The sequence below is a fragment of the Eptatretus burgeri genome, chromosome 2 (assembly GCF_056783735.1).
Source record: "Eptatretus burgeri isolate ZD-2024b chromosome 2, Ebu_testis_v1, whole genome shotgun sequence".
Taxonomy (NCBI): Eukaryota; Metazoa; Chordata; class Myxini; order Myxiniformes; family Myxinidae; genus Eptatretus; species Eptatretus burgeri.
The window spans coordinates 159276326-159303540 of record NC_140962.1 but is presented as its reverse complement, the minus strand read 5'-3'; the positions used below and the strand labels follow the sequence as shown (position 1 = coordinate 159303540).

General features: G+C 43.2%; 1 protein-coding gene across 1 annotated transcript in view; it reads left to right on the top strand.

Annotated features, from left to right (window-relative positions):
* The window catches only part of LOC147033700 (dermatan-sulfate epimerase-like protein), a 59263-nt gene extending 37699 nt beyond the window's left edge, over window positions 1–21564 (top strand). The window contains exons 4-6 of the mRNA XM_085871831.1: window positions 765–1044; window positions 13179–13753; window positions 18505–21564. Of these exons, the coding sequence (XP_085727957.1) occupies window positions 765–1044; window positions 13179–13753; window positions 18505–20929 (3280 nt within the window). The 3' untranslated portion in view covers window positions 20930–21564. The remainder of the gene's footprint in view (window positions 1–764; window positions 1045–13178; window positions 13754–18504) is intronic.
* Window positions 21565–27215: the final 5651 nt, after the last annotated feature.

Sequence of the window (27215 nt, the reverse complement as noted above, 5' to 3'; positions counted from 1 at the left end):
GCAGGAAGAATAGGTGGAGTATACAAGGTAACAGAGGGAAAACAGATTTGTAAACATGAAATATTTGTTTTTCCTTATTATTTTTTGATCTATTTTGTTGGTGTCAGAAGGGATAAAGAGAGAAAGGTAGGGGGTTATTAAGGGTTCAGGGATTGCCATATGGATCATAACACCATAGAAATAAACCAACATGTAAGGGGCTATAAACCACAAGGAGAAGAGAAGATGTTAATTCTGGTTAGGTTTAGGATTCAAATGGGGGTGAAGGAGCAAGATGGAGAGCAGATATACATCAGGAAGTAATCGATTCATCGAGGCCAAATGAGAAACATGAATCTATAACAAAAACAAATGAACAAAGGGTTATTTACAGTGAAATTTGACAATTGCAGAGATGACAATTACAGCAGGTGGACACCATAATCGGACAGGTGAAAGTTAGCTTTGGAGAAGCAAAGCAAATCCACATCCAAAGCCCATGAAACCAGAAACGGAAGCACAATCCCGCATGTGAACACATTTATTTCATGTGAAAATATCAGGTCTGAACAATTTCTCTGATATCTGCTTGCACGAGGCAGGTTTGTTTTTGCTTTTCTCATTATGTCTTATCTCCATTTTTATGAACAATTTATTTGTTTATCATATATTTATAAGTTGTTGAATTGCTCCAAAGTGTATGAAAGCACATTTTTATTGATGAATATATAGGATTGGTGGGATGCGCCAAGTGCACGGTACTATGTCAGGCCGGCTGTTTCCAGGCCGAGCCGGCTGAGTCCACGTTGGGAAGAGATTTACGGAAACAACCTTGGAGCATTGGCCATGCATTGTATGCTGCGACCTGCCGACTGGGCATCCTTCACTTTCACCCTCACCTACATGGACCGGCTCGCCGTGCAGCCGTCGTGGATTTCTGTTGAGGTCGGCAGTCGACCTCGGGCCATCACAGCAATCGCAAGTACCCTGGCTGGCTTTTCTACAGCACTGGACCTACTCTATGGAAGGCTGAGCAGTGGAAGGAGACGAGTTTATCTTGCTAAGGTACGATAACCATGACCATAGATTAGGAAATGTTGGGGAGAAAGGGGAAACGATTGTGAGGGGATGAGTCGACATTGAGTATATGTGATTGTGAGGGGTGGAGTAGACATTGATTATAATTATTTGTGATTGTGAAGGGTTGAGTCGGCATTGAGTATATTTGATTGTGAGGGGTTGAGTAAGCATTGAGTAGATGTGATTGTGAGGGGTTGATTTGGCATTGAGTAGATGTGATTGTGAGGGGTTGATTTGACATTGAGTAGATGTGATTGTGAGGGGGTTGAGTAGGCATTGAGTCAATGTGAAATGACATTTCATTCAGTAGTAGTTAAGGACCATTTTAAAATTACCTTTGATATAAAAAAAATGTAGTAGTTGAATCTGTTAATGAAAAATAGTATATGGATTTAGATGGTAATGTTTTTTTCTACTAATTAAAGAGGAGTCATTATTTAAGTGAAGATTTTGAAGATTATGAGAGTGATGATAGTATCTCTGGAACAGAAGACAGTTATGACACCGAGAGTTCGTGTTCAAACGATAGTTGCGAAAATAGTTTTATAGATGATTGTGAAAGCACCAATGAAAGTACCGAATATGACACCGGAGATGAATTTTATTTGAAGTAAAGTTTTACTTTATTGGACCAAGCTTCCCTCCCACAACCTCGGCAAAGTAGCATACTAGAACTTGAGCCTCTTGAATTCCCTGATTCTCCATATGACAAATTTGAGAATTGTCCTGCATGTGAGAGTGGGATTTAACACAGAGTCAAAAGCCCATAAACAATGTATATTCTGTGATTATCTTCTAATTAATGAAAATAAAAAATATAAAAAGGAATATAACTGTTTCAAAATTTCACCAAAAATGAATTGCTTAACAAGATTAATAAGAGAAATGAATGAAGTACGAGGCTGATAATACACCTTTTCTTACAGAAGAGGCTGAACAAATGACGGTAATGTTTTATGGATTGATGATGTATATTATTCACGAATGTCATTTTCAGGGAAATATCAACACACGATATTGTATAAATAAAATAATGGATTACCTTGAAATTAAACCTGAACTCAAGATAAAACATAGTTTCTGAAAAAGTCCATAAAAATCTATACAATTTATTTTCTAAATATATAAATGAATGATTTTTTTACCCATTTGGGAAAACGAGATAAAATTTAACAACCATAAAAGTCTTCATGAAGATGTCTCGTAGTTGGTTCAAGCCGATGTGGAAAAACGTGCCTGCTTTTAAAAGTGCTCCTTACACCCAACTTTTTAGATTTTGATAATTTATTAATTTTCTGTTTAGCCTGGTGATAAATGAAATTTAGATAATTTATTAGCCTGGTGTGTTGGCACAGTGGTTAGGGCAGCGGCTTGGGATCCAAAAGGTCCTGAGTTCAAGCCCCGTTGGGCCACTGAATTAATACACCAGGGGGTTGACTCAGCCTGTCATCCTTTCGAGGTCGGCGAAATGAGTACCAGTGTATTGGGCCGGTGTATACCCCGGTTAAAATAGGTGTACCATATCCCTGTGTCGTAAGAGGCGACCAGGGTTGTGTCAGGAAGGGCATCCGGCGTAAAACGTGCCAAATCACTATGCGGATCATACGGATGATCCGCTGTGGCGACCCCTAACGGGAGCAGCCGAAAGAAGAAGAAGATAATTTATTAATTTTCACAAAGTTAAGTTTTCAACCTGAGAATCAACAATTCTCACAAGGTTTTAATGCAGGTCTTCAAAAAGAAGACATAATTGGTTTATTTAAACTTCAAAATAAACGAAATGATTATAACATTGAAGATATAATTTAACTATTTTGTGATACACAGAAATGTAAAAAGAAATCAAAACCTACAACTTGTATTTTTCATGATAATACGGATGATATACCTTCACACCAAGATTTAGATAAATCAAAAAATAATCTCATTATCTTTGATTGTGTTAATGAGAGAAACCAAACAGTTATGGATTGTTATTACACAGGAGGGAGGCATTCTTCTTTTGTAATTGTATTTATCTTCGTCGATCATCTTACAATAATCCACCGTCCATCCGTCTGTATGTTCCCAGGTACCGCAAAAACGGCTGAACTGATCGCAACCATTTTTGGGTGTGTAATCCTGGGACCCTTTGGAGTAAAATAGGCATAAATATTGTGACGTCCACGGGACTTGAACAGTCCCGCCAACGTAGAATGAGCCGAAACGATGGAGGCGGTTTATTTATTTATAACCCAAACATGGTGGTTCTAATTGCTCTACCGCAAACGGGACGAGGAAGGTGGCACGAGTCACTTTTCACTGAGTTGATGATGTTTATTTGTTTTTATTATTAACCAGAAATAACAAGACTCTGCAAGAAGAGGGATCCGGGGCGATTCGACGGGATGGTGTGGGATCGGGCGTGGGGAAAACGCAGACAATTCCAATGAATATACAATTCTCAAACCCTCTAAGGCGCCAAGTACACACGCGCACGCACGCACGCACGCACACACACACACACACACACACACACACACACACACACACAGTAGCTATTTCTGGTGGTCAGGCTGGACCGTGGTGTGGACGCAACTGTCCCTGGATCGGCGTCGGACGAGCTGGCCTTGCTCTCGTCAGGGGGGCAGGAGAAACCGTGGTGCTGTCGACCTCCTGGTCTTGGCCCAAGTCCGCTCACAGCCGCCAGGGAACCAGTTCTAGCGCCAAATTGCGAGCAGGAGAGGGAGGCAGGTCCGCCCGCCGTTCGACTCCGTACTCCGAGTCAGCAGAACCCCAGAGCCAACCAAGGTGAGGCACGAGGCTCAGCAAGGCTCCAAGACACGATGAAGAACACGATCGAATCAGCACAACAACAAGTACGCTTCCCGCGCAACAGCCTCCACACCAAAAAAAACCACGATCTTTTTGTCCCGATCTTCTTCCTCTTCTTTTTCGACCCCGAACAGAACCTTTTTATCCTCCTGTCCTCGTCACTTCCAATCGAGCCGTTTTATTGGCCCACCGCCGTTGCCTTCTGCCAATCGTGATCACGGGGCGGAGCCATCCGCTGCACTGTCCTGTGATGTCACGGCCAGCCTCCAGGGACTACTAAAAGGGGTTTACGCAGACACCCTTTCCCTATCCCGTGTCCCTATCTAATTACGTGACAATTATCATTTCCCCCTTGAAGAAATGAACATTTACTAGACAACTTATCACCACTGAATTGCTACTTATTACATCGAGATCCTGATAAACTCGAACAGCATGGCATACCTAATTAAACATCCTAATTACCCTTTGAATGCATACCCCCCCTCAAGCGTAACAATATAATAACATGACCCCCTTGGCGGCTCCCGCAGGGAGCGGTTGCTTCTCGTACTTTCAAGTCACTCATCGCTCAATAAGAAATAATGCTAATACTTTTATTTTATTCAAGTTAATTCAATAGATATAAACAATTTTTGGAGAGACAATTATTCTACGTTGTGTAGTAAAAAAGAATTTGAGGATTATATGAAACACACGATTGGAAAATAGATACATTTTTTGTGCAACAAGATGAGATAATGAGGGATAAATTTTTTTATTTTATAAACAATGACATACAAAAATGATAGTTGTTATTATCAATATTGTGGGTAAATCTGCTTCTGGAAATTATTTTTCATAAATCTAAGTTCTTGAATAGTGAAAATGAAAAGATGACATGTTTTTTTTTTTTTTTTTTTTTAAACACCCTGTGATATGTATTGTATCTCCAACCACCAGAGTAATGCGACCAGGAGAAATAGAAGGTAAAGATTATAACATTTCAATTGAGGAACAAATGCAATTGAGGAACGAAGGTCAAATATTTGAGGAGGTCTCTCTTGGTACAACAAAATATTGACATTCTAAGAGTGAGTTAAATAAACTAAAATCTGGTGGTCTTGGGTTCTGAGAAACTAATCCAGAAGGAATGAGACAAATGATTAACCATCTGAGTGGTGATGGAGTTAAGATTTTATCATTCAGTTTTGATGTTGATGAAGAAATTCAATGCAAATGTATGAAAAGCAGAGATACAAGTATTAGCTAAGACAAAATTACAACACATTAATTCTTATAAAGAATTTGATGAAACATTTAAAGAAAAGAATTTATTTGAACACATCTACTTTAATGATGAAGAAAAGGAAAATTTCCCTCTTGAACCCTAACCCTAACCCTAACAGCTATTTAACAAATAAATAAATGGATGTGAAAGAACGAGCAAGAAGATTTAAGGAACATCAAGAGTTGGTTTCAAAAGTTGTAAAACAACAGGAAGACATAAAGAAGAAATGCAGACAGAAACTAATGGGTGAAGAAGCGTTTGAAAGAAAAAAGGAATTTTTTAAAACCATTTAAAAAAAAAAACCTCCCAAACAAATGTCTACAGTTCCAATGACAGAATACACCCCTAAAAACTTCAAATGATGAAAGATTTTCGTCAAATGACGGATGAAGAACTTGAAGATATAGGAGAATTAGAATATGATGATGGATTATTTCAACAACTGGAAGAGATAAATCAACCTCCTGAATATGTTGTGAATGCTTTCCAAAACAATTAATATTCAACAGATTCAAAAACCATAGCAGGTTTCATTCCAACAGAACAACCAGCATAGTCCATCTTGTTCAAGAAAAGGGGTTGATACTTAATGATGAATTCAGGTTCTTGAGTTCTGTTCAACCACCTGTTAAATTAATCCAAGATTAATGTTTCTTCTTACAAAAGATGAAAGACAAGGTTCAACTGTGAGGGGTGAATCAAGTTATTTTGATAAACCATTGAATATTTTTTTAAAAATGAGGATGATAGAGTATATATTGATTGACTAAACTCGCTTGATTATGGAGTTTCTGTTGCCAGTAAAGGAAGGAAGAATGCAAAGGAGAAACACATTATTGAGGCTTTCAGTAGGCTTGGTTCAGGTGTTAGTTTTCTTCCAAATGACCCATCACAATTAGTTAATGGACTGTTTTGGTTGTGAGGTTCCAGAAGGCTGGAAATAATTGTTTTAATGAAGCATCAGCCATTTTAGACTAGTTTATGAACATGAAAATGATTAATATATATCAATACAAAGATATTTTATCCCATGTTAAATGAGTATAATTCTCTCTCATGATAATAATGAAAAAATATCATCAATTGATATTTGTGACATCATCAAATTGATAATAACATAATGGTGGAATTACTGCCACTGAATGTTGGAAGAAAAATGATTTGTCTTATCTTTCTTTCTAGACTAACAAGTGTGGTGTTTCAGAAAATAAAGAAATTTATAATAATCATATCGAGACTTTTTAAAACTTCAAAATGAAAAGCACAATCCTTAGTTTTAATTTCACGAGTGATCACACATCTTCGTTCCCATACCCACTACAACTTGACACGACAAAAGAATATGAGGCATCTTTATTATCTATGGAAACTTCTAATACCTTGTTTTTTAAATGTTTTAACATCTTTTTTTCCAAAACAAATACAAGTATGGAAGCAATTGATAGTATTTATGATTTGGATGATACCATTGTCATCTCAAACTCTACTAAAAAAGAAGACTACTTCAAGGAAAATGCCATAACTGGAACAGACTGGAATACAAATGGAACAAAAAGTTTTGAAATAAATAATCAACAAACTTATTTGAATCTAGCCGAAAGTTTCTTGATGTGTAAATTTACATTCACTAAGATGAGGAATAGCACAAACGCTACACTCGTAAATGATTTATTCTGGAAAATGTTTGATAATGTTCGTTTGTATATTGGAACACAAGAAGTTGAAGCAGTCAATTATGTCACTACTACATCTGAAATGATGAAATTTGCACCATATTAATTGAATGATAGAATGGGTAAGGGGGCTGTCGAAGGTTTTTTTTCCTGATATGGCAACGGGAACAAACACAGACACTGGTTATAGTCAAAGAAAGGCAATGCATAATGATGATACAAAAGCAGGTAATAGTTTTACTGTGGCAGTTCCTCTTAAAGGTACTTTGCATTTTATGATTATGATAAAGTTCTGCATGGACTTAATATTAGATTTCAACTGCAAAGGAATGAAAATAGATCGTTTTTTTGGCATTGCTAATGCTTTTGGTGCTCAGAATAAATGTTATTGCTGAAATGAGTTGGTATATTAGTGAATATACTCCTAATCTTAAAACAGAAGTGATGATGAATAGAAGACAACTCAAAGAAACCACTAAAATAATGTATCATACCTTAAAAGAAGATGTCAACACGTTAAACTGAACCTAACCACTTACATGTGAAATTTGGGTGTTCTGGAAGGAAAGCCATGATATCTATGGCTCATTTTAAAGAAACCAGATGGAGATACTGCTCCTGATAAGAATAATGCATTGAGTGATAATGCCAAGGTGAAACGACTTCGCGTTTCTCTGGATGGAGCATTTTATCCATGAGATAGATTGGAAATTGATTGGGGAAAAAATGATTATGCTGAAGCATGCAAGTCTTCCCGAAATTTGTTTGAAAGCAATGGAAATAAAGAACCCATTTCGGACATGGTTGCATTTAAAAGCCCATATACAATCTACGCGGTTGACCTGAGCGCTCAAAAGGAAACGAGAAAGTCTAAAGAACGGATACTTCTTCCTTCATTGGAAGAGGAGAGCGTGAAGAAGTTGATACATATTGTTTGCGTTTGGAAGAAACAGAATTACAGATGACTACAGATAATGGTGTTATGATTAGTTTCCCATTTTTTTGATAAATAAATGAGGAGTAAAGTGCCAACTGGGGTATATGTTAATCAAATAAATCTTAATAAACTATCATATTATGTTCAAAATCAAAAGCCTTGTATGATATTCCCTCCCTCTTCTGTCAGATATCAAAGTGCAAGCAGATCACTTTAAACTTTTCCCTCAATTGACAACCAGGCAACATCCAGCGCATGACATGAAACAGAAGGAAATTTAAAATGCAATTTATTTAATCCCACCATTAAGATGCGCTGTCATTCAATAATAATTAAATCACATTTCAATCAATAATTCATCATCAACTCTCAGTAAATGTAAAATTCCACACAGGAAATACAAGTCACGCTCATGCAGTTTCAAATATTTCAACAACAACTACAAAGGCAACTTCCACCCCCTGATAAAGCAACTTCACACTCACGTTTTAATACACCCCTTTGTTGTGGAACTCTAGAAACTCAACTGTCCACTCGAGGCAAAGTACATCAAACAGAGAATCTTTAATACATAATTACGGAACAAAGGATCATTGATGAAACAGTCATACAATGGTCTCCACTAATCGGAGCTCACAGGAATTCGTCTATATCGAACCCAGGAAAGGTTGGGGAAGTTTATAAGGGGCAGAGGAGAGGACCAGAGTGCACAGCATGCAGGACGGAATGTGTGAACCTTCTCAAAAATAAAAAAAATAGGAATGGATGGGAGTCGGCTCATAATGACCCATGTCTGACCTTGGCTAGGTCAGAGTGATGTGAAGGATTTATTAAGACAGGAGAAAACCCAGAGAGCGCTTATCACCCCGGTCAGAAACAACAAACTGTGCAGGCGGACAAGAGTAAAGCGAGCAAGGGTCTCAAATACCAAGTGAAACATGACGTAATTCCTTTACAAAGGCATGTTCGTACAAAGGCGAGCACATTAATTCACAATCTAAGAACAGAGAGGGAGAAGAGGGAGGGGATATTTGGGGTTGCATTGCGAGACATCTCGCAAAGCAGCGAGCGAATCATGTCTATGGAGCCAAATGGCTGTAGGTCTCAGCTCCAGCACAAAATAAGACCCTAAGAAAGAGAGACCCAGATTACAAGTTCTAATACAATGAGTTCCATCAAGATGAATCAATTCAATTAATATTTAGTGATTAGAAAAACACATGCAGTGATTAACTGAGACGACAATTCTTATTAATGTCCACATTCAAGCAGATTAATTATAAAAACTACGAAAAAAGGAAGTCCACTTCTACACCTTTATTGGATACGTGCTGTCAACCAAAGTCAGAATTTTGCAATGTTTGAACATGCAATTGATGAACCTGCTGCTGAAGTCAATAAAGAATTTTGAAATTCTGCTCAGTTTAAGAGATTCTGGAGGTTTTGGCATGTGCGGAAATTAAATAAAGCCATGACTGCTGGCATCTCCGGGCGTTTTATAAGCATTTCGATGTACCCAGCGATTCGTAGCTATGATAAATAGGCATTTGATAATGAGTGAGGAAAGTGAAAAAAATAAACTTTATTGTTAAGAAACCATTGCGGCCTGTTCTAACTCAAGGCATTGTTGAACAGAATAAAATTTTTTAAATGGTGAATTAAAACCCCAGCGAGGTGACCAAGCATAACACTGCCTTGATGAAGGATATCATTAAACAAGGCTGTTAATTATCTTCAAAAGGGGTGTTTTAATTAACTAATTAACCCAAACACAAAATTTTCACTCATACACTCCATTGGAGTTCCTTTAGTGTGCATGAAAAGTTTTAGGCTGCTCGGTTTTGGAGTTACAGAGGAGACACACTGACTGTCACAATGACCGACACACACACTCATTTATTGGGACAGAAGAACACGTGCACAGTACACACACGTTGATCCTTCCTCGATGCACATTCTCGTTTCCCTTGAATTCGACTGCAGGTCCAACATCCTTGCAGAGCCCTTTGCATTATTAATCCGTGTTATAATGCATGGCCTAAAATGAATTAAGCCTTGAGCGTTTTGGATGGAATTGTGGGTAATGAGTGGCAAAGCGGAGGAATAAAACAAAAGAAAAATAGTGGAAAAGAAAGGAAGATAGATGTCAGATAAAATAATTCCAAACGGGAATTGTGCAAACTCAACATTGTAAGCATCTCTTGGCCTTGTTAATAGCCTTCATTTATAAGGTTGAGGCTCATGGAAGAACAAGGTGATGGGAGTATTGGGAACACGGGGGGGGGGGGTAATGAATAAAAAGGAAAAGAGAGGGGGGACATGGTAATCTATGCTTGTGGGGGGGATATGGTTACAGATATGGTTACCTGAGAGATGTAACCTGCAGAGGGTAGGAGAAATGTGGTAACCTGTGAGGAGAGGAGGGGAATATGGTAACCTGTGAGGGGAGGAGGGGGATATGGTAACCTGTGAGGGGAGGATGCGCTATCAGACATTTCAGTCTTCCCTGCAGGCCAACACTGTTCCCCTTCTTCCATATGGCATCTGTATTATTTTGCACATCATTACCCCATGCACACGAAGCGAAAAGTGGGGTGAAGGAATGGGTTCATTTGTGTGTCTGCCTGTCTGTGTGTCTGCCTGTCTGTGTGCTTGTCTACAAACGTCAGTTTATGATCAAGGATCAAATTATTTGAATTTAATTTTATATTTTGAACACAAATCGGAAACATAAAGCTGAAGTTTATCACTACTTTGTCTCTGAATTCGTCCTGATCGTGACTGCGCAGACAGGAGTGACATCATATACTGAGTCTGTCTGTCTGCATCGCAGTGAAAGAAAATTGAAAATCATTCCAAACAGGAAACGTACTGTTTTTAAAGCACAAACAATAGCCACGAGGCACGAACGTAACATGTTAAATAAATAAGGTCGTAAACTCCCCCCCCCTCCCAAACCCCCAACCCCGACTTCCAATTTTCCAGTTTTTCCTCATCAGGGTTTCCTTCTGTATCCATTTTGTCCACCCCATTCATCCATCCTCTGTATCCATGTTGTCCACCCCATGCATCCATGTGTGTGTGTGTGGGTGTCATGTCCTGTGTGTGTCCGAACACAAGCCCGATCCCCAGACCTCCTGTCCCATCTCCCTCCCGTGTGTGGTGAAAATGGTGAACCCACGGCAGTGTTTGTGAGTGAAGGCGAATATAGTGAATAATTGAATGAAATCCATAACTTGCTGCCATTTACAATTTGAGGTTTCTGCGGCGAATTACATTTTCAATCACCAAGGTTGTGGTGCTTTCATTTCCCACATCTTTACCATGGAAACCGCAGCATGGATGTAAACCTGAAGATGAGATCATTATTACTTATTTAATTCACATCCTCGTAGCTGCGCTGTTCATTGGTCCCAATAACATGGCTCGGATCAGGGAACGTCGTGTGGCTCGGATCAGGGAAGATCATTATTTACTCATTGCGAGCTATGTTATCAGTGTGTGTGTGTGTGTGTGTGTGTGTGTGTGTGTGTGTGTGTGTGTGTGTGTGTGTGTGTGTGTGTGTGTGTGTGTGTGTGTGTGTGTGTGTGTGTGTGTGTGTGTGTGCGTGCGTGCGTGCGTGCGTGCGTGCGTGCGTGCGTGCGCGCGCGTGTAACCATTTTATCTTCTTACAAGCAAATACAACCAGTCACTTCACTGACGGGGGTATTGAGAGGAGGGGGAGAGAGGGGAGAGAGAGGAAGGAAGGAGGGAAGAGAGAGGATGGAGGGAGGGGAGAGAGAGGTAGGAGGGAGGGAAGAAAGAGGAAAAAGGGAGGGGAGAGAGAGGAAGGAAGGAAGGAGGGAGAGAGGAGAGAGAGAGAGAGGAGAGACACACACAGACAGACACGCACACAGATACACATAGACAGACAGAGACAGACACAGACAGACAGACACAGAGACAGACAGACAGAGACACAGAGACAGAAACAGAGACAGACAGACGCACACACACAGAAACAGAGACAGACAGATGCACACACACAGAAACAGAGACAGACAGATGCACAGACACAGAAGCAGACACAGACAGAGACAAGCCGGTAGGCGACGAGGGATTCGCTAGGATCGAAGCGCTGGATACGATGCTTTTCATTCTGACCGATCCACCGACGAAGATTCATTGCCAAGACGTGTTGGTTCACATACAATTGTTCCTCTGCCTGGCAAGATTTTTTCCTATTGCGCATTTTGCCAACTGGCACTCCTCACAGGACTACCATTTGAAAAATAAAACCTAAATCAAAAATCGGCTCGAGTAAAATTTTCTAAATATCTCGAAATGTTTAATTCCAAAGTCTCGTTTCTCCACATTCAAAACTGTAGGACAAGTATTGAAAATAGTGAACGTAGGTTGAGAAAAAGTATTTTTTTCGAATACTGCGTATTTCAGCCCCGACACCCTTGGTGATCGAATCTGGAAAAATGCTGCGGTTCAATTTTGTAGTAGTTATTAAACTTTATCCATATAACGAATTTGAACGTTCTGCCGTCGACGGTTTCCGAGGTCAAGGTCACTTAACATATTCCCTGGTTCACCACCTTTCCGCATTCGGAGGACTGCCATTCGGAAACGATTAGAGATAGAGGAACGTTATGCTGTCGCGATAACTAGATGGGGATGCAAGGAATAGGCAGGAGTTGGTCCGGTCGCTCTACCTATCATAGAAGCCACGCTATGTCAGTTACCGTTTGGGTTCTTAAAACGTGGTTTTTCGGCCGCTGCATAGCAACGTAACTCAAACGCGCACACTCCCAGCACTTATGGCACCTGGGCGCCAAGTTTCATCAAAATCGGTTTGCTGGTTTGTGCTGTGGAGCCTCACGTTGCTTGCGCGCGCGCGCGCAAGCGTGCACGCACGCACGCACGCACGCACGCACGCACGCACACACACACACACACACACACACACACACACACACACACACACACACACACACGGAAAACCCGACAATAACGGATATCTAGCGACGACCGACACACAGAGACCGACACACAGACACGCACAGACACCTCTCCCATCCGTATCTCTCCTCGTCCCTCTCCCATCTGTATCTCCTCTTCCAATCCTCTCCTCCCTCTCCCATCCATGTCTCCCCTCTTCCAACCCTCTCTTCCTTCTCTCTCCTCTGTCTCCCCTTCCCAGAACCCCCTCCCTCTCTCCTCACTCCCATCCTTCTGTACCCTCCAATCAATCTTCTATCATCTTTCATTGACTCATTTTAATTTTCTAATTTTCACCTTGGCCCCTTCGACTACCCTCCCAGTTTATTAATCTGTGATTGCCCCATTTATTTCCCCATCTGTGATTCGTTTTCAGCTGAATTCACGAAAAAATGATTGTGATAAAAAGTTCTTCTCTTTCTGTCTATATCACCTGCAGGTCCTATTGGCTGTGTCCGAGCTCCATCAAGCAACTGAAGGCCGTGTTTGGCTGAACCGACCGACGGATGTCCGTACAGTGTCTGCCACGATGGCGGTTTTACTCGCAAGTCTCGTACTTCAGCCGAATGAACCATTAGCGGCAAAGAGCTGGTACGAGTTTGCAGCCTCGCATCTCGATAACACCATGCGGCAGCTCAACCTCGCCGCCGACGGTTCCCTCAATGAGGGCATCTCGTTCGGAAGCTACGTGTCTCGTGCTGTTACTCAATACGTGTTCTTAGCACGACGCCATGGAGGGGTCGATCACACGCACAGTACTTGGCTCGCACGCCATTTTCACTTCTATCTGGCCACCGTCCTGCCTGGCTATCGGCGCACCGTGGGCATCGGGGACTCGAGTCCCGGCTGGCTTTACGGGCCCGAGAGCCAGCTGGTCTTCCTTGATGCCTTCGTGCTGCGTAATGGCAGCGGAAACTGGCTGGCACAGCATGTCCGTCAGCAGCGGGCACGCGACGGTCCCTTGGAGCACTCAAGGGCCTGGCGTTGGGCAACACTCCTCACTGAGTATCTCTGGTGCGTGTTCACCCACAAGCTTTAACCTTGGTCTACATGTTTGTGTGTTCCGTTTTCAAACAAAAGAGAGGCTTTGTGGAATACACTCATTTTGTTTTCATAATCGTCACATTATGATATTGGGACTGCTGCATTAATCCAGCTGACTCACCTAACATGTCAGTTGCAAGGCAGGAATTTATAACTTGGCTTGGGTACCGGCACACAACCACTTACTCTTTTTGAATGATCTTTAACATCCCAAAAAGAGTTGTTTAGTCTTGGTTTGAACTCTCTGTGCCTGAAACTCCACTTCATGGGATTGTATATAAGGGTTAGGGGCATCACAATCCAACAAGAGCCTATCAACATAAGTTATGGTGTGACCTTGACGATGACGCAATCGTTGTGTGGGACACCAGGTCAACACCTGTTGAATTGGTCAAATGCAACAACCATCAGAACAAATAATAGGTTCAGCTCATCGCAGTCTCTGTGCTCGCAATACTTGGCTCGGTTGTTTGAGCTTGGCACACTGGTAAAACGCATTAGTGATCTGCGTCTTCCAAGACATCTTGAAGGCCGCTCTTAGGTGTAAGTGCTTCACATCAATTTGCTGCTGAAAGGTCTCGGTCAACGTCCGAGTGTCCGCGTTGTATAACAATACTGTTTCTATGGTGGAATGAAATGTTTTGCTTCTAATCTGGTCATAAGACAGAGCAGCAGAGTCCAACACTGGATTTAGATGCCACAACGCCACCCAAGGCAGTACACTATGTCACTGGAAGTCATGTGGATAAGGAATGGAGCCACCAAAGTAAACAATCTGCGTGGAGCGTAGCGGTGCGCTCACAGCTCCAGCTTCATTGCTGGAGGTAATCTGTATATCCAGGTCCATCGGAATAGTCAGTACCTCCGTCTCGGTGGTGTTGATATGTAGTCCGACTTTGGCCACTGCTTGCACCAGATTAGTAAACAAGCGTTGCCACATATGTATCCACATACATACAGCTCTGGAAAAAAATAAGAGACCACTCCAAAAATTTTAAATCAGCATCTTTACATGTATGGCAGCCATTCCATTCCAGTGTCTGTTGAATTCCAACACAGGCACACCTCATTCTACCTAGTGAGGTACGGATGAGGTGATCACCTGAACCGAATCTTATTGAACAAGGAAAAGTATAAAAAAACCACTGCTCTGGTCATCACTATCCTCTTGCAATAGGACCAGCTGGATGGCAATAACAGTGCTAGTCATACCTCAAAAGTAATTAAAAAAAATAACTATTCACCATGCTAAAAGAGTTGAAAAGAAAAGTTTTGAGTGAGAAAAAGAAGGGTTCAATTCTGGCTTTACTGGCAGAGGGATACAGTGAGCATCACGTTGCTTCCATCCCTAAAATTTCAAAGACGGCGGTTCATAAGAACAAGGTCAAGCAGCAGACATTGGGGACAACAAAGCTACAGACTGGCAGAGGGCGAAAACGACTTTCCACTGACCGGGATGACCGCCAACTCATTCGAATGTCACTCAACAACCGTAGGATGACATCAAGTGCCTCCAAAAAGAATGGCAAACGGCAGCTTTGGTGAAGTGCACGGCGAGGACGGTTCGAAACAGGCTCCTCGGGGCAGGGCTGCAGTCGTGCAAAAAGCTAGAAAAAAGCCCTTCATCAATGAGAAGTAAAGAAGAGCCAGGCTGAGGTTTGCAAAAAACCATAAGGATTGGACCGTAGAGGACTGGAGTAAGGTCATCGTCTCTGATGAGTCCATTTTTCAGCTTTGCCCAACACCTGGTCGTCTAATGGTTAGACGGAGACCTGGAGAGGCCTACAAGCCACATTGTCTCGCACCCACTGTGAAATTTGGTGGAGGATCTGTGATGATCTGGGGGTGCTTCAGCAAGGCTGGAATCGGGCAGATTTGTCTTTGTGAAGGACTCGTGAATCAAGCCACGTACAAGGTTGTCCTGGAAGAACACTTGCTTCCTTCTGCTCTGACAATGTTCCCCAACTCTGAGGATTGGTTTTTCCAGCAGGACAATGCTCCATACCACACAGCCAGGTCAATCAAGGTGTGGATGGAGGACCATCAGATCAAGACCCTGTCATGGCCAGCCCAATCTCCAGACCTGAACCCCATTGAAACCCTCTGGAATGTGATCAAGAGGAAGATGGATGGTCACAAGCCATCAAACAAAGCCGAGCTGCTTGAATTTTTGTGCCAGGAGTGGCATAAAGCCACCCAACAGCAATGTGAAAGACTGGTGGAGAGCATGCCAAGACGCATGAAAGCTGTGATTGAAAATCAGGGTTATTCCACAAAATATTGATTTCTAAACTCTTCCGAAGTTAAAACATTTGTATCGTGTTGTTTAAAAATGAATATGAACTTGTTTTGTTTGTGTTATTTGAGGTCTGAAAACACTGAATCTTTGTTGTTATTTTGACCAGTTGTCATTTTCTGCAAATAAATACTCTAAATGACAATATTTTTACTCAGAATTTGGGAGAAATGTTGTCAGTAGTTTATAGAATCAAACAAAAATGTTAATTTTACTCAAACACATACCCATAAATAGTAAAACCAGAAAAACTGATAATTTTGCAGTGGTCTCTTAATTTTTTTCCAGAGCTGTGTGTGTGTGTGTGTGTGTGTGTATGTGTGTGTGTGTGTGTGTGTGTGTGTGTGTGTGTGTGTGTGTGTGTGTGTGTGTGTGTGTGTGTGTGTGTGTGTGTGTGTGTGTGTGTGTGTGTGTGTATGTATATATGTGTGTGTGTGTGTATGTATATATGTGTATATATATATATATATATATATGTATATATATATATATATATATATATATGTATATATATATGTATATATATATATATATATATATATATATATATATGTATATATATATATATATATATATATATATATCTTCTTCTTCTTCTTCTTTCGGCTGCTCCCATTAGGGGTCGCCACAGCGGATCATCCGTATGATCCGCATAGTGATTTGGCACATGTTTTACGCCGGATGCCCTTCCTGACGCAACCCTGGTCGCCTCTTTCGACACAGGGATATGGTACACCTATTTTAACTGGGGTGTACACCGGCCCAGTATAATGGTACTCATTTCGCCGACCTCGGAAGGATGACAGGCTGAGTCAACCCCATGGTGTATTAATTCAGTGGCCCAACGGGGCTTGAACTCAGGACCTTTTGGATCCCAAGCCCCTGCGCCAACACCAGGATATATATATATATATATATATATATATATATATATATATATATATATATATATATATATATATATATATATATATATATATATATATATATATATATATATATATATACACACACACACACACATACATATATTTATACTAGATGACTCGTGAACCCGTTGGGTTCCCGTTGACAGTGGTTGATGAAAAAAATCATTTCAAAAAAAATAAAAAAGATAGTTCCAGCGAGGTATACCACTGAGGTTGTTTGCATTGATCAAATTCTCCCGATGCGTACTTGACTGAATCGGGAATTGATTTTATAATAATTTTTTCGTTGCTCGATTTGAACGAAACCTGATACTGCACACCGCAGGATAATGGTGAGTAATGTGGGCCGAAATTTTTTGTGCAATCTTGTACCGTTTTGGCTGTATTTCGGGAACATACATTCATACATACAAGATGAGAGTTTTAGTAATATATACATATATATCTTCTTCTTCTTCTTTCGGCTGCTCCCGTTAGGGGTCGCCACAGCGGATCATCCGTATGATCCGCATAGTGATTTGGCACATGTTTTACGCCGGATGCCCTTCCTGACGCAACCCTGGTCGCCTCTTTCGACACAGGGATATGGTACACCTATTTTAACTGGGGTGTACACCGGCCCAGTATACTGGTACTCATTTCGCCGACCTCGGAAGGATGACAGGCTGAGTCAACCCCATGGTGTATTAATTCAGTGGCCCAACGGGGCTTGAACTCAGGACCTTTTGGATCCCAAGCCCCTGCGCCAACACCAGGATATATATATATATATATATATATATATATATATATATATATATATATATATATATATATATATATATACACACACACACACACATACATATATTTATACTAGATGACTCGTGAACCCGTTGGGTTCCCGTTGACAGCGGTTGATGAAAAAAAAAAAATCATTTCAAAAAAAATAAAAAGATAGCTCCAGCAAAGTATACCACTGAGGTTGTTTGCATTGATCAAATTCTCCCGAAGCGTACTTGACTGAATCGGGAATTGATTTTATAATAATTTTTTCGTTGCTCGATTTGAACGAAACTTCATACTGCACACTGAAGGATAATGGTGAGTAATGTGGGCCGAAATTTTTTGTGCAATCTTGTACCGTTTTGGCTGTATTTCGGGAACATACATTCATACATACAAGATGAGAGTTTTAGTAATATATACATATATATCTTCTTCTTCTTCTTTCGGCTGCTCCCGTTAGGGGTCGCCACAGCGGATCATCCGTATGATCCGCATAGTGATTTGGCACATGTTTTACGCCGGATGCCCTTCCTGACGCAACCCTGGTCGCCTCTTACGACACAGGGATAATATATATACATACATATATATATATATACATATATATATATATATATATATTCCCAACATTGCATTTCATTTGATTTTCAATTTTAAAATGCTCCGATCGTGATGCTTCGACCTCTTTTAATGCAGCTCTTTGTTGCCTCCGTTGTTTTCTGTCCCAGGTATGATGCAAGCCTGGAACCTAAACCTCCAGAGGGCTATGACCATCCTCGACTTTACGTGTTCCCATCATGGGGTGTCGCCACCTTTGGGGGTGGCCTCCCACTAAGAGAAGAGAGCACCTTTGTGTCATTCAAGTCGGGCACAGTTGGTGGCCGCCTTGTAGCATATGGAGGTCAGCAAGCTTATAGTGCTTGCCCAGACCACGAACATCCTGATCAAAACTCCTTCACCTTTGCCCCTGGTGGACGACCCTTTATTTCAGAGGCCTTGTACGGGCCTAAGCAGAGCCACCTCAACAATGTTCTTGTGTTTGCGCCTTCTCCAACTAGTCGTTGTAACCAACCCTGGGAAGGCCAGCTGGGAGAATGTGGGATGCTCATGGGGGTACCAGGTTACAAAGATGATGGAAGTATTGGAGATGGAAAAGACGGATATGCAGGTGAGAATAGTGAACATTTTGGAGAGGATCAAAAGGAAAGAATAAGTGGGCCCAACGACAACAGGGGATCGGGGAATTTGGGTGGAGGGGAGCTGATTGCAGCTGTCCAGCAAGGTGATCTGGTATTTGCTAGTGGTGAAGCAGTGACTGCATACTCTCCAGTCATGCGCTTGCGCAGTGTATACCGTGCAATTGTACTTCTTGACTCTCAAAGACTGCTTGTTCTAGACCACGTAGAACGTTTAACAGGATCACCACTCACCAGAGCCAGTGCCTTCTTCCACAACCTTGACTATGATGTTAGATTGGTACTGCAAATGACAAAACATGGTGCAGGCCTCAGTGGAATTCTCATGGATGACTGGGATGCCTTGTACACCATGACATGGCTCAGTGATGATGGAGACAGCCCAACGGCTCACCTGCAGGAGGTGGAGCAGCAAGCTGAGCTCAAGACTCGTTGGACTCAGTTTGTTAATGTAACTTGGTACCTGGACAGACATGTTAGTCGAATGGCATACCTTCTTCAAGGCCCTTCGGCAGCAGTACATTCCACCGTTACTCATGAGGGAGGATTACGCTTCATTGAGAGCAGTCAAAATGGTGTTCGACTGGCTATCACTGAGGCCAATGGTTATGAAAGTGTGGTCTCCATAGCGACATGTTTCCATGACCCGGCTGCTCGCCTCGCACTCCTTGGACGACCTGCCTATGCCACCTTTACGGATGTGCGAGGTGCGACGACATTTTTTGGGCTTGGTGATGTCGGCAATGAAAGGTCTTCCCATGGTCGAAGGCTCCCTCGTGACCTTGGTCTGCTTGTGCTCGGACTGGCAAGCATTTCTGGAGTGACAGTGGCAGCTGCACTAAAACAAAGGGAAAGTGGAGCAGGGGTGCAGCGTACACGTACAACTTTTGCAGCCCTTTCCTTTTTGTGGCTTCTGGAGCTGTTGCTTGTTCAGAGCCTTTACCTGCATTCCTCTTGTCGAGGTCAACCTTGGTCTGCACCTGAGAGACAAGAACCACTTTCACCATCATCTCATGAGATCCTTCCAACAGCTGTATTAGTTGCTTTGCCAGGATCGTTTGGAGCTGAGACTGTTGAGCTGTTGTTTGCTGACAATACCGACTTTACTTATCTACCACTGCCTATCGGTCACCTTCGGCCACCCTTCCCTGAACCACCTTTCCGTGAGCCACCCTTCCCTGAGTCGTATGCAGAGTTTGAGGGAATATCCCCAAACAAATCACATTATCATCACATAGAAGCTGCCACATGGTTTCACCTGCTTCTCCATCGGCCACGGGACATGCTGCTGCGGGCTTTGCGTGTTTCACGATCAATGTGGCGAGGCTCCACCGTTATTCGGTCAAAGTTGAGGAGTCTCATGGCCATTGTTAGCCACATGGAGGCTTATCCTAATGCACGTTTGGTTCTGAGTTTTACGAGCAAGGCTTGGTCGAAGCAGTTACCATTCCTTCAGACAATTTTGAATCCCAGCATTAAGCCTCTTGTGTTGGTACGTGATCCACGAATATGGTTATGTGAACTACTTTGCAACGACTCAAGCCTTTTAACCAAATCGCTCAGAAAGCCGCTAAATGGCTCAGCCCTGTCGGTGTATCATGTGGAACTGGCACGAGTGTGGTTAGCGGCAGCATCGAGCGCTTTGGGGTCCCCAAACGACCCAGACAACGGCAGGCCACAGGTCGTGCGCCTCGAGGACCTGGTGTCACATCCGATGCGAGTGGCTGAATCGGTGTATCGGTTCTTGGGCCTGCCTCTGCCACCGGCCGTTCTCGCTCGGTTGGGGTACATGATCGGAGGAGGTGTCTTCCAGTCGACGCACTATGGTAGAGTTGTGCTCCGCAATGATTGGGACCTCAACTGGCACCGTCTTCCCGCACACATTGTCCGAGATGTGGAGGCCATTTGCGGTCAAATGATGGAAAAGCTTGGCTATTCCATGGCTGGGCAAGCGTGAGGGACAGGAGAACATCACAGAGCCATTGATTTGTTTGTGGGTTGCAGATAAGTTTATATTTTTCTATAAAATACGACGATAATCATGGTTTAGTTATTGTGCTTGTGCCCTCCAAAATGCCAAATGACGGTGGTTTGAACATTACACAACGGACACGCCTGTGTGTATTACTTTGAGTTAAAAGCAGGGTTACGGTGGGTGGTGAAGATTTCAAACAGGGTACCAATTGTCACACATTGACTTTGAGACAAACTAAGTTTGTTTTGGTGGTTTTTTTTTTTATATACAATTCTAAAACTCTGCTGTGATAGTCAGCAAATTCCTACTGGATGTGTTCAATTAGTCTGTGCTTTCGGCAGGGTAAGAAAACCTTTAAGTGTATTTACTGTCAGGTAATGATGAACACGGAATGAGGTTTCCTCCTCAATTCCAGTTCCTTGCTTTACATCAATCAGCACTTTTGAACTCACAACAAATTCTCAAACTCTCCTCTGCACTCACGGAAGTTTGTATGAAGTTCACTCTTTGGCTTGAATTCAGATTTATCGTTCATTCTACATCTCTTGATGGATGAAAGGGGAGCTGATGACTACACAATGGCGAGGAAAATTGAAGGAGAGGGAAGGAGAGGAGGGAGGGGAAGGAGAGGAGGGAGGGGAAGGAGAGGAGGGAGGGGAAGGAGAGGAGGGAGGGGAAGGAGAGGAGGGAGGGGAGGGATGGGAGGAGAAAGTGGTGAGATAAGTGTGAGGGGAAGGGGTTCTGGACTTGCGTTTGGTAAGGGGGACTTGAGGGGGAAATGGGAGGAAGGGCTCTCAGCTTGAGTTTGGTAGTGGGACTCGTGGGGAAGGGGCGAGAGGAGGGGTAGTACAGCATTGAATGAAATGGGGTACATTAAAACACCATGTGGAGACTGCCCTGAGATGTCCATGGGAGGTGGTGAGGGGAGGGGGGATGGGAGGAGGTAAGTGTGAGGGGAAGGAAGGAAGTGTGAGGGGAAGGAAGGCAGTGTGAGGGAAAGGGAAGGCAGCATGAGGAGTGGGGAAGGGAAGAGTGATAAAACACGCCCAAACAGCAACATTTTCTTTTTAACCACCGGATGCTATATAAAACCGGGCAGGAGCATTTAAAACCTTTGCTATCCACCTGGCAAAGGTTTGCACATGCAGCAACCTTTGCACCCCTCCGGTCGGCTCACTCCGAATCTGATTCATACATGCTACACTCTAGGGAAACCATTTAAAATTCAAAACGAAACCGTCAGTCATCAACAGTTCCCTTAACAGATTGGCAGGGGTGAGGATGAGGGAGAGGGGTTTGGAGAGAGAGGGAGGGGTTTGGAGAGAGAGGGGGAGGGGTGAGAGAGGGAGGGAGGGGAGGGAGGGGTGGGAGAGAGGGTGGGAGAGGGAGAGAGGGGTGGGAGGGAGAGAGGGGTGGGAGAGGGAGGGAAGGGAGGATGGGAGAGAGAGAGAGGGATGAGAGGGGTGGGAGAGGGAGAGAGGGGTGGGAGAGAGAGAGAGTAAAGGAGAGAGGGATGAGAGGGGTGGGAGAGGGAGAGAGGGGAGGGAGAGAGGGGGGAGAGATGGAGAGAGGGGTAAGAGAGGGAGAGAGGGGTAAGATAGGGAGAGAGTTTGGAAAGGGAGAGAGGAGTGGGAGGGGGAAGGAGGGGTGGGAGGAGAGAGGGGATGGCAGAGTGAGTGGAGAGGGGGGATTCCAGCATATGTGACATCCAATTTAGCATCCGTCTGAGAGACGGCACACAAATTGAAGAATCACCATGCCTGTGAAACAGCAAGATGACGGTTTAGAGCTGGGTCGAGATTTAAATCCAAGATGGACAGCTTAGAGCAAGCATGCATACTTCTCGGTTATCCTGCCGTGATGTTGCGATTCATTGCTTTGTAACAACTGAAAACATGTTTTTTTATTTACTCATTGTAATCACCTAATTTATTTTGCCTTCCTAACTCTGGAGATATCCCCATGGAGAACCATGCTGTGATAGAAACTTGAAGAGCGCTCTAAGCAAGCGCTCCAATGAAATGGTTGAAGAAACTTTTAAAAACGTTAAATTTTTTTTCCATGCATCTATGTCTAAGTGATGGTTCGTATAATGACAGAAGATCGTACAAAAAGGGGAAATGTCTCAATAAAATTGCACATTTTCAGCGAGTAATTTTCCACCACCCGAGGGACCACACAACTCGGGGCCAAATGCAGGCGAGTAGGGCCTGAACTTTGTTCAAGTTGATCGATATATTCAGTGACAGTGTGAATACTTTTGCCATGTATGGCCATGGCTTGGAAACGAACAACCAAGTTTGCCAAGTGCCTTAAGCACTCAAGCAAGCAGTCCAACAAAATGGTTGATGAGGAACAGCTGGCATGGCAAGCGAGTAGCGATCACCGATCGGTAATAACACCATGCACCCGGAGACGCTCAGAATGTCAAGCAATGTCCGAATTGGACAAATTAACACAATAGTAAAAACTGCTGATAAGTTCAATTCTGGAGTCTAAATTTTGTAATTCGGCTTAGTTTAAGAGATTCTAGAGGTTATGGCATTTGCGGAAATTAAATAAAGTCATGGATGCTGGCATCTCCGGGCATTTATAAACTTTGCCATGTATCCAGTGATTCGTGGGTTTGAATACAAGGCATTCAATGATATGAGTGAGGAAAGTGAAAAAAAAAAACCTTTGTCATTAAACTTTTGTGGCTTGTTCCAAGTCGAGGCATTGTTGAGTCGGCCAAAAAAAAAATGTCGAATTAAGACCCCAGCGAGGGATAGTGAGGTGACCAAGGATGAGATATGATAAAGGATATAATTAAATTAAGCCATCATTATATCTTCAAAAGGGGTGTTTTAATTAACCCAAACACCCAATTTTAACTTTTCTACTTCCTTGGACTTCCCTTGGTATGCATGCAAAGTTTCAGGCTGCTGGGTTTCAAGGTTTTGGAGTTATGGAGGGAGCGCGCGCACACACACACACACACACACACACACACACACACACACACACACACACACACACACACACACACACACACACACACACACACACACACACACACACACACACACACACACACACACACACACACACACACACACACACTATTATAGACAAGAAATATAACCCGTTGCTTCGTTGATGGAAATATTAAAGGGGGAGGGAGAGAGAGGAAGGAGGGGATGTAGGGAGGGGAGAGGGAAGGAAGGGGTGAGAAGGGGTGTTTGGGGAGTGAGGGGTGAGGTAGGAAGGGGGAAGAGTGAGGAGGTGGGGGGGAGTGACATCACCAAACATTGCTAAACACTGAGAAGGGGGTGGGGGTGAGGAGGATGGCGGAGAGAGGAGGGGTAAGTGGGTTGTGGAGACGGTGAGTATGAGGGGATGTGGTTCTGGACTTGTGTTTGGAGGGAGGAGTTGTACAGGATTGAACAAAATGGGCTACGTTAAAACAGCACCTAGAGACGTCTGTGAGGGGTGCAGAGGTGAGGAAATTTTGGAGGAGGTAAGCACGAGGGGAGGGGAGGCAGCGTGAGGGAAAGGCAATGCGGAGCGAGGGGAAGGGAAGGGAATGCGGCACGAGGGGAAGGGAAGGGAATGTGGCGTGAGGGGAAGGGAAGGGAGTGTGGCATGAAGGGAAGGGAATGTGGTGTGAGGGGAAGGGAAGGCAGTGCAAGGGGAAGGGAGAAGCAATATAATGCACCCAAATGGCAACATTTTCTTTTTTCCACTGTGTTCTTTATAAAACCAGGTGGGAGCATTTAAAACCCACGCTATCTACCTGGCAAAAGCCTGCCTGCATTCATGTAGCGACCTTTGCACCCCTCCGTTCAGCTCACCCCAAAGCTGATTCATCCATGCTACGCTCTGGGGAAGCCGTTTTAAATTCAAAACAAAATCTTCAGTCCTAAATAGTTTCCTTACATAGGGTGAAGGGTGAGGATGAGGGGAGAGGGCTGGGATAGTGAGGGAGGGGAAGAATAGGGGGCTGAGAGCAGAGGGGAGAAGGGAGAAAGAGGAGGTAGGGAAGAGCAAGGATGGAGGAGGGGTTGTGGATCTAGGAAGGATGAGGAAGGTGGGAGTTACGATGGGGAGAAGTTCGAGATAGGGGGTTGGGTGGGGAGAGCGATGCCTCACCACACGGCACTATACATTCGGGAGGGGGTGGGAGTGAGGAGGAGGTGGAGTGGGGGAACTGGGGAGGGGTATGAAAGAATGAGGTAAGCATGAAGGGAGGGCTTCTTGACTTGTGTTTGGCAGTGGGACTTGTGGAGAAAGGGGTGGGGTGGAGGGGGGATCAGTCCAGGAGTTAACAAAACGGGGTATATTAATTTGTTCATTCAGCACGTGGAGACTGCCGGGAGATGTCTCTGGGGGTGGAGAGGGAAAGTAGTTTGCGAGGAGGAGAGCGTGAGGGGAGGGGAAGAGAATGCAGTGGAGGGGGAAGAGGGGAAGGGCACAAAGAGGGGGGAGGGAGTACCATGAGGGGGAGGGGAAGACCACGAGGGGGGAGGGGAAGACCACGAAGGGGGAGGGAAAGGCCATGAGGGGGAGGGAAAGGAAGACCACGAGGAGGAGGGAGGGGGAGGGAAGGCAGTGTAAGGGGAATTACGGAAGTGTGAGGCGAGGGTAGCAAGCATACCAAGGCATTACCTGGGCGATAAAATGCACCCAAACAGCAACGTTTTGTTTTTAACCGCCGTGTTTATTTTTTTGTATACCTGGTCGAGGCTCGTATGAGAGCTAACACACAATGCACAGCAAAAGGGGGGGGGATGAGACAAGAGGGGTGGGAGTGGGAAGGACAAAACATTGGGGAACAGAGACATTAGGAGATCTGTGGAAGGGAGAGGGATGGGCGGGGAACATGGGAATAGAAGATGGACATTACAGGGACTTTCAGGAAGGAAAGCAGGGAATTTGAAGGAGGTGGGCTTGGGTGGATTAACGGGGGTAGAAAAGATCGAGGATTTGGATGGGGGATGATAAGAAGTGGTGGTGAACGGCTGTTTTGAAGGCTTTGAGGGAAGAATGGGATTGAATTGAGTGACGGAGTGTTCTATATAAAACTGGGCAGACAATCTCTTCCTCCTTCATCTTCTTCTTCTTCTTCACTTCGAAGAATGTTACTCATTCAATCGCATTGCTCAGATTGATTGGATTCAGAAAACGCTGATTATACACCGCCTTTTAAAGCATCACCAAGCAACACAGGTGAGAAAAGGATAGGACAATGCAGTTGATATTTAAATCATTTATTTACACAATTTTTAAAGGGTGAAAGTTAATTTTTATTCCGGTTTTTAAATTTTTTTTGTTATTAGGCAAAGATTGGTATTTCCATCAGCGAAGTGACGTGTCTTACTTTTGGTGGTTTTGAAATGAACAACCAAGCAGCTTAGTGAGTGCTCTCCAAGTGGCTTAAGCACTCCAATGGCTCAGCTGGCTTGGCAAGCGATTACTGATCGGTCATAAAAACCCATGCACCCATAAATACCCAAGCAATGTCCAAATTGGACAAATGAACATTTTTATTTTTTAATTTTTTAACATTTGGAACCGCTGCTAAGGTCAATTGTGGAGCTCAAATTTTGTAATTCTTAGTTTAAGAGAATCTCCAGGTTAGGCCAAAAAAAAAAAAATGTTGCATTGGCGTAACGGGTCACTGAAAAATAGGGTAGGTCGGTCGGGATCTTTTTTTTTTTTTTTTTTCCTAATAAATCCCTCCCAAAATCTCCCCCGGCTCGAGTACCACCCTTTTTGTCGGCGGGTTCTGTCCGAAACACTTCCGGGTTTTTGCGATCGCGATCGCAATCAACAAGATACTTGAAAACGATAGCAAAACAACAAAAATAGCAATAAAATAGGGTCGGCAAAATTTTTCGATAGTAAAAAAACAAAAAAAAAACGTAGGGTCGGCGGAATTTTTAGGGTCGGGCGGGTTACGCCAATGCAACATTTTTTTTTTTTTTTGGCCTTATGGCATGTGTTATGGCATGATTTAAATCGTTGAGCGGCAGCCTATTAATTATATTATATTATAACCACACTAGAAATCGAAGTGTCAACATCACCGTCATGCCGAAGAAAAAAAAAAAAAAACCATGGAGTCTGGAACACTGACGGGTTCCTCTTGTGAACCCCATATTTATATACCAATTCCCCTAAACGCTGCCAATACGCCATTATACGGTAGCTGTAAGTTAGAAACATGTTCAGCAAGTTCTGTGGTCGTCCGGAAGACATCAAATACGTCTACATACGTCAATGTGTG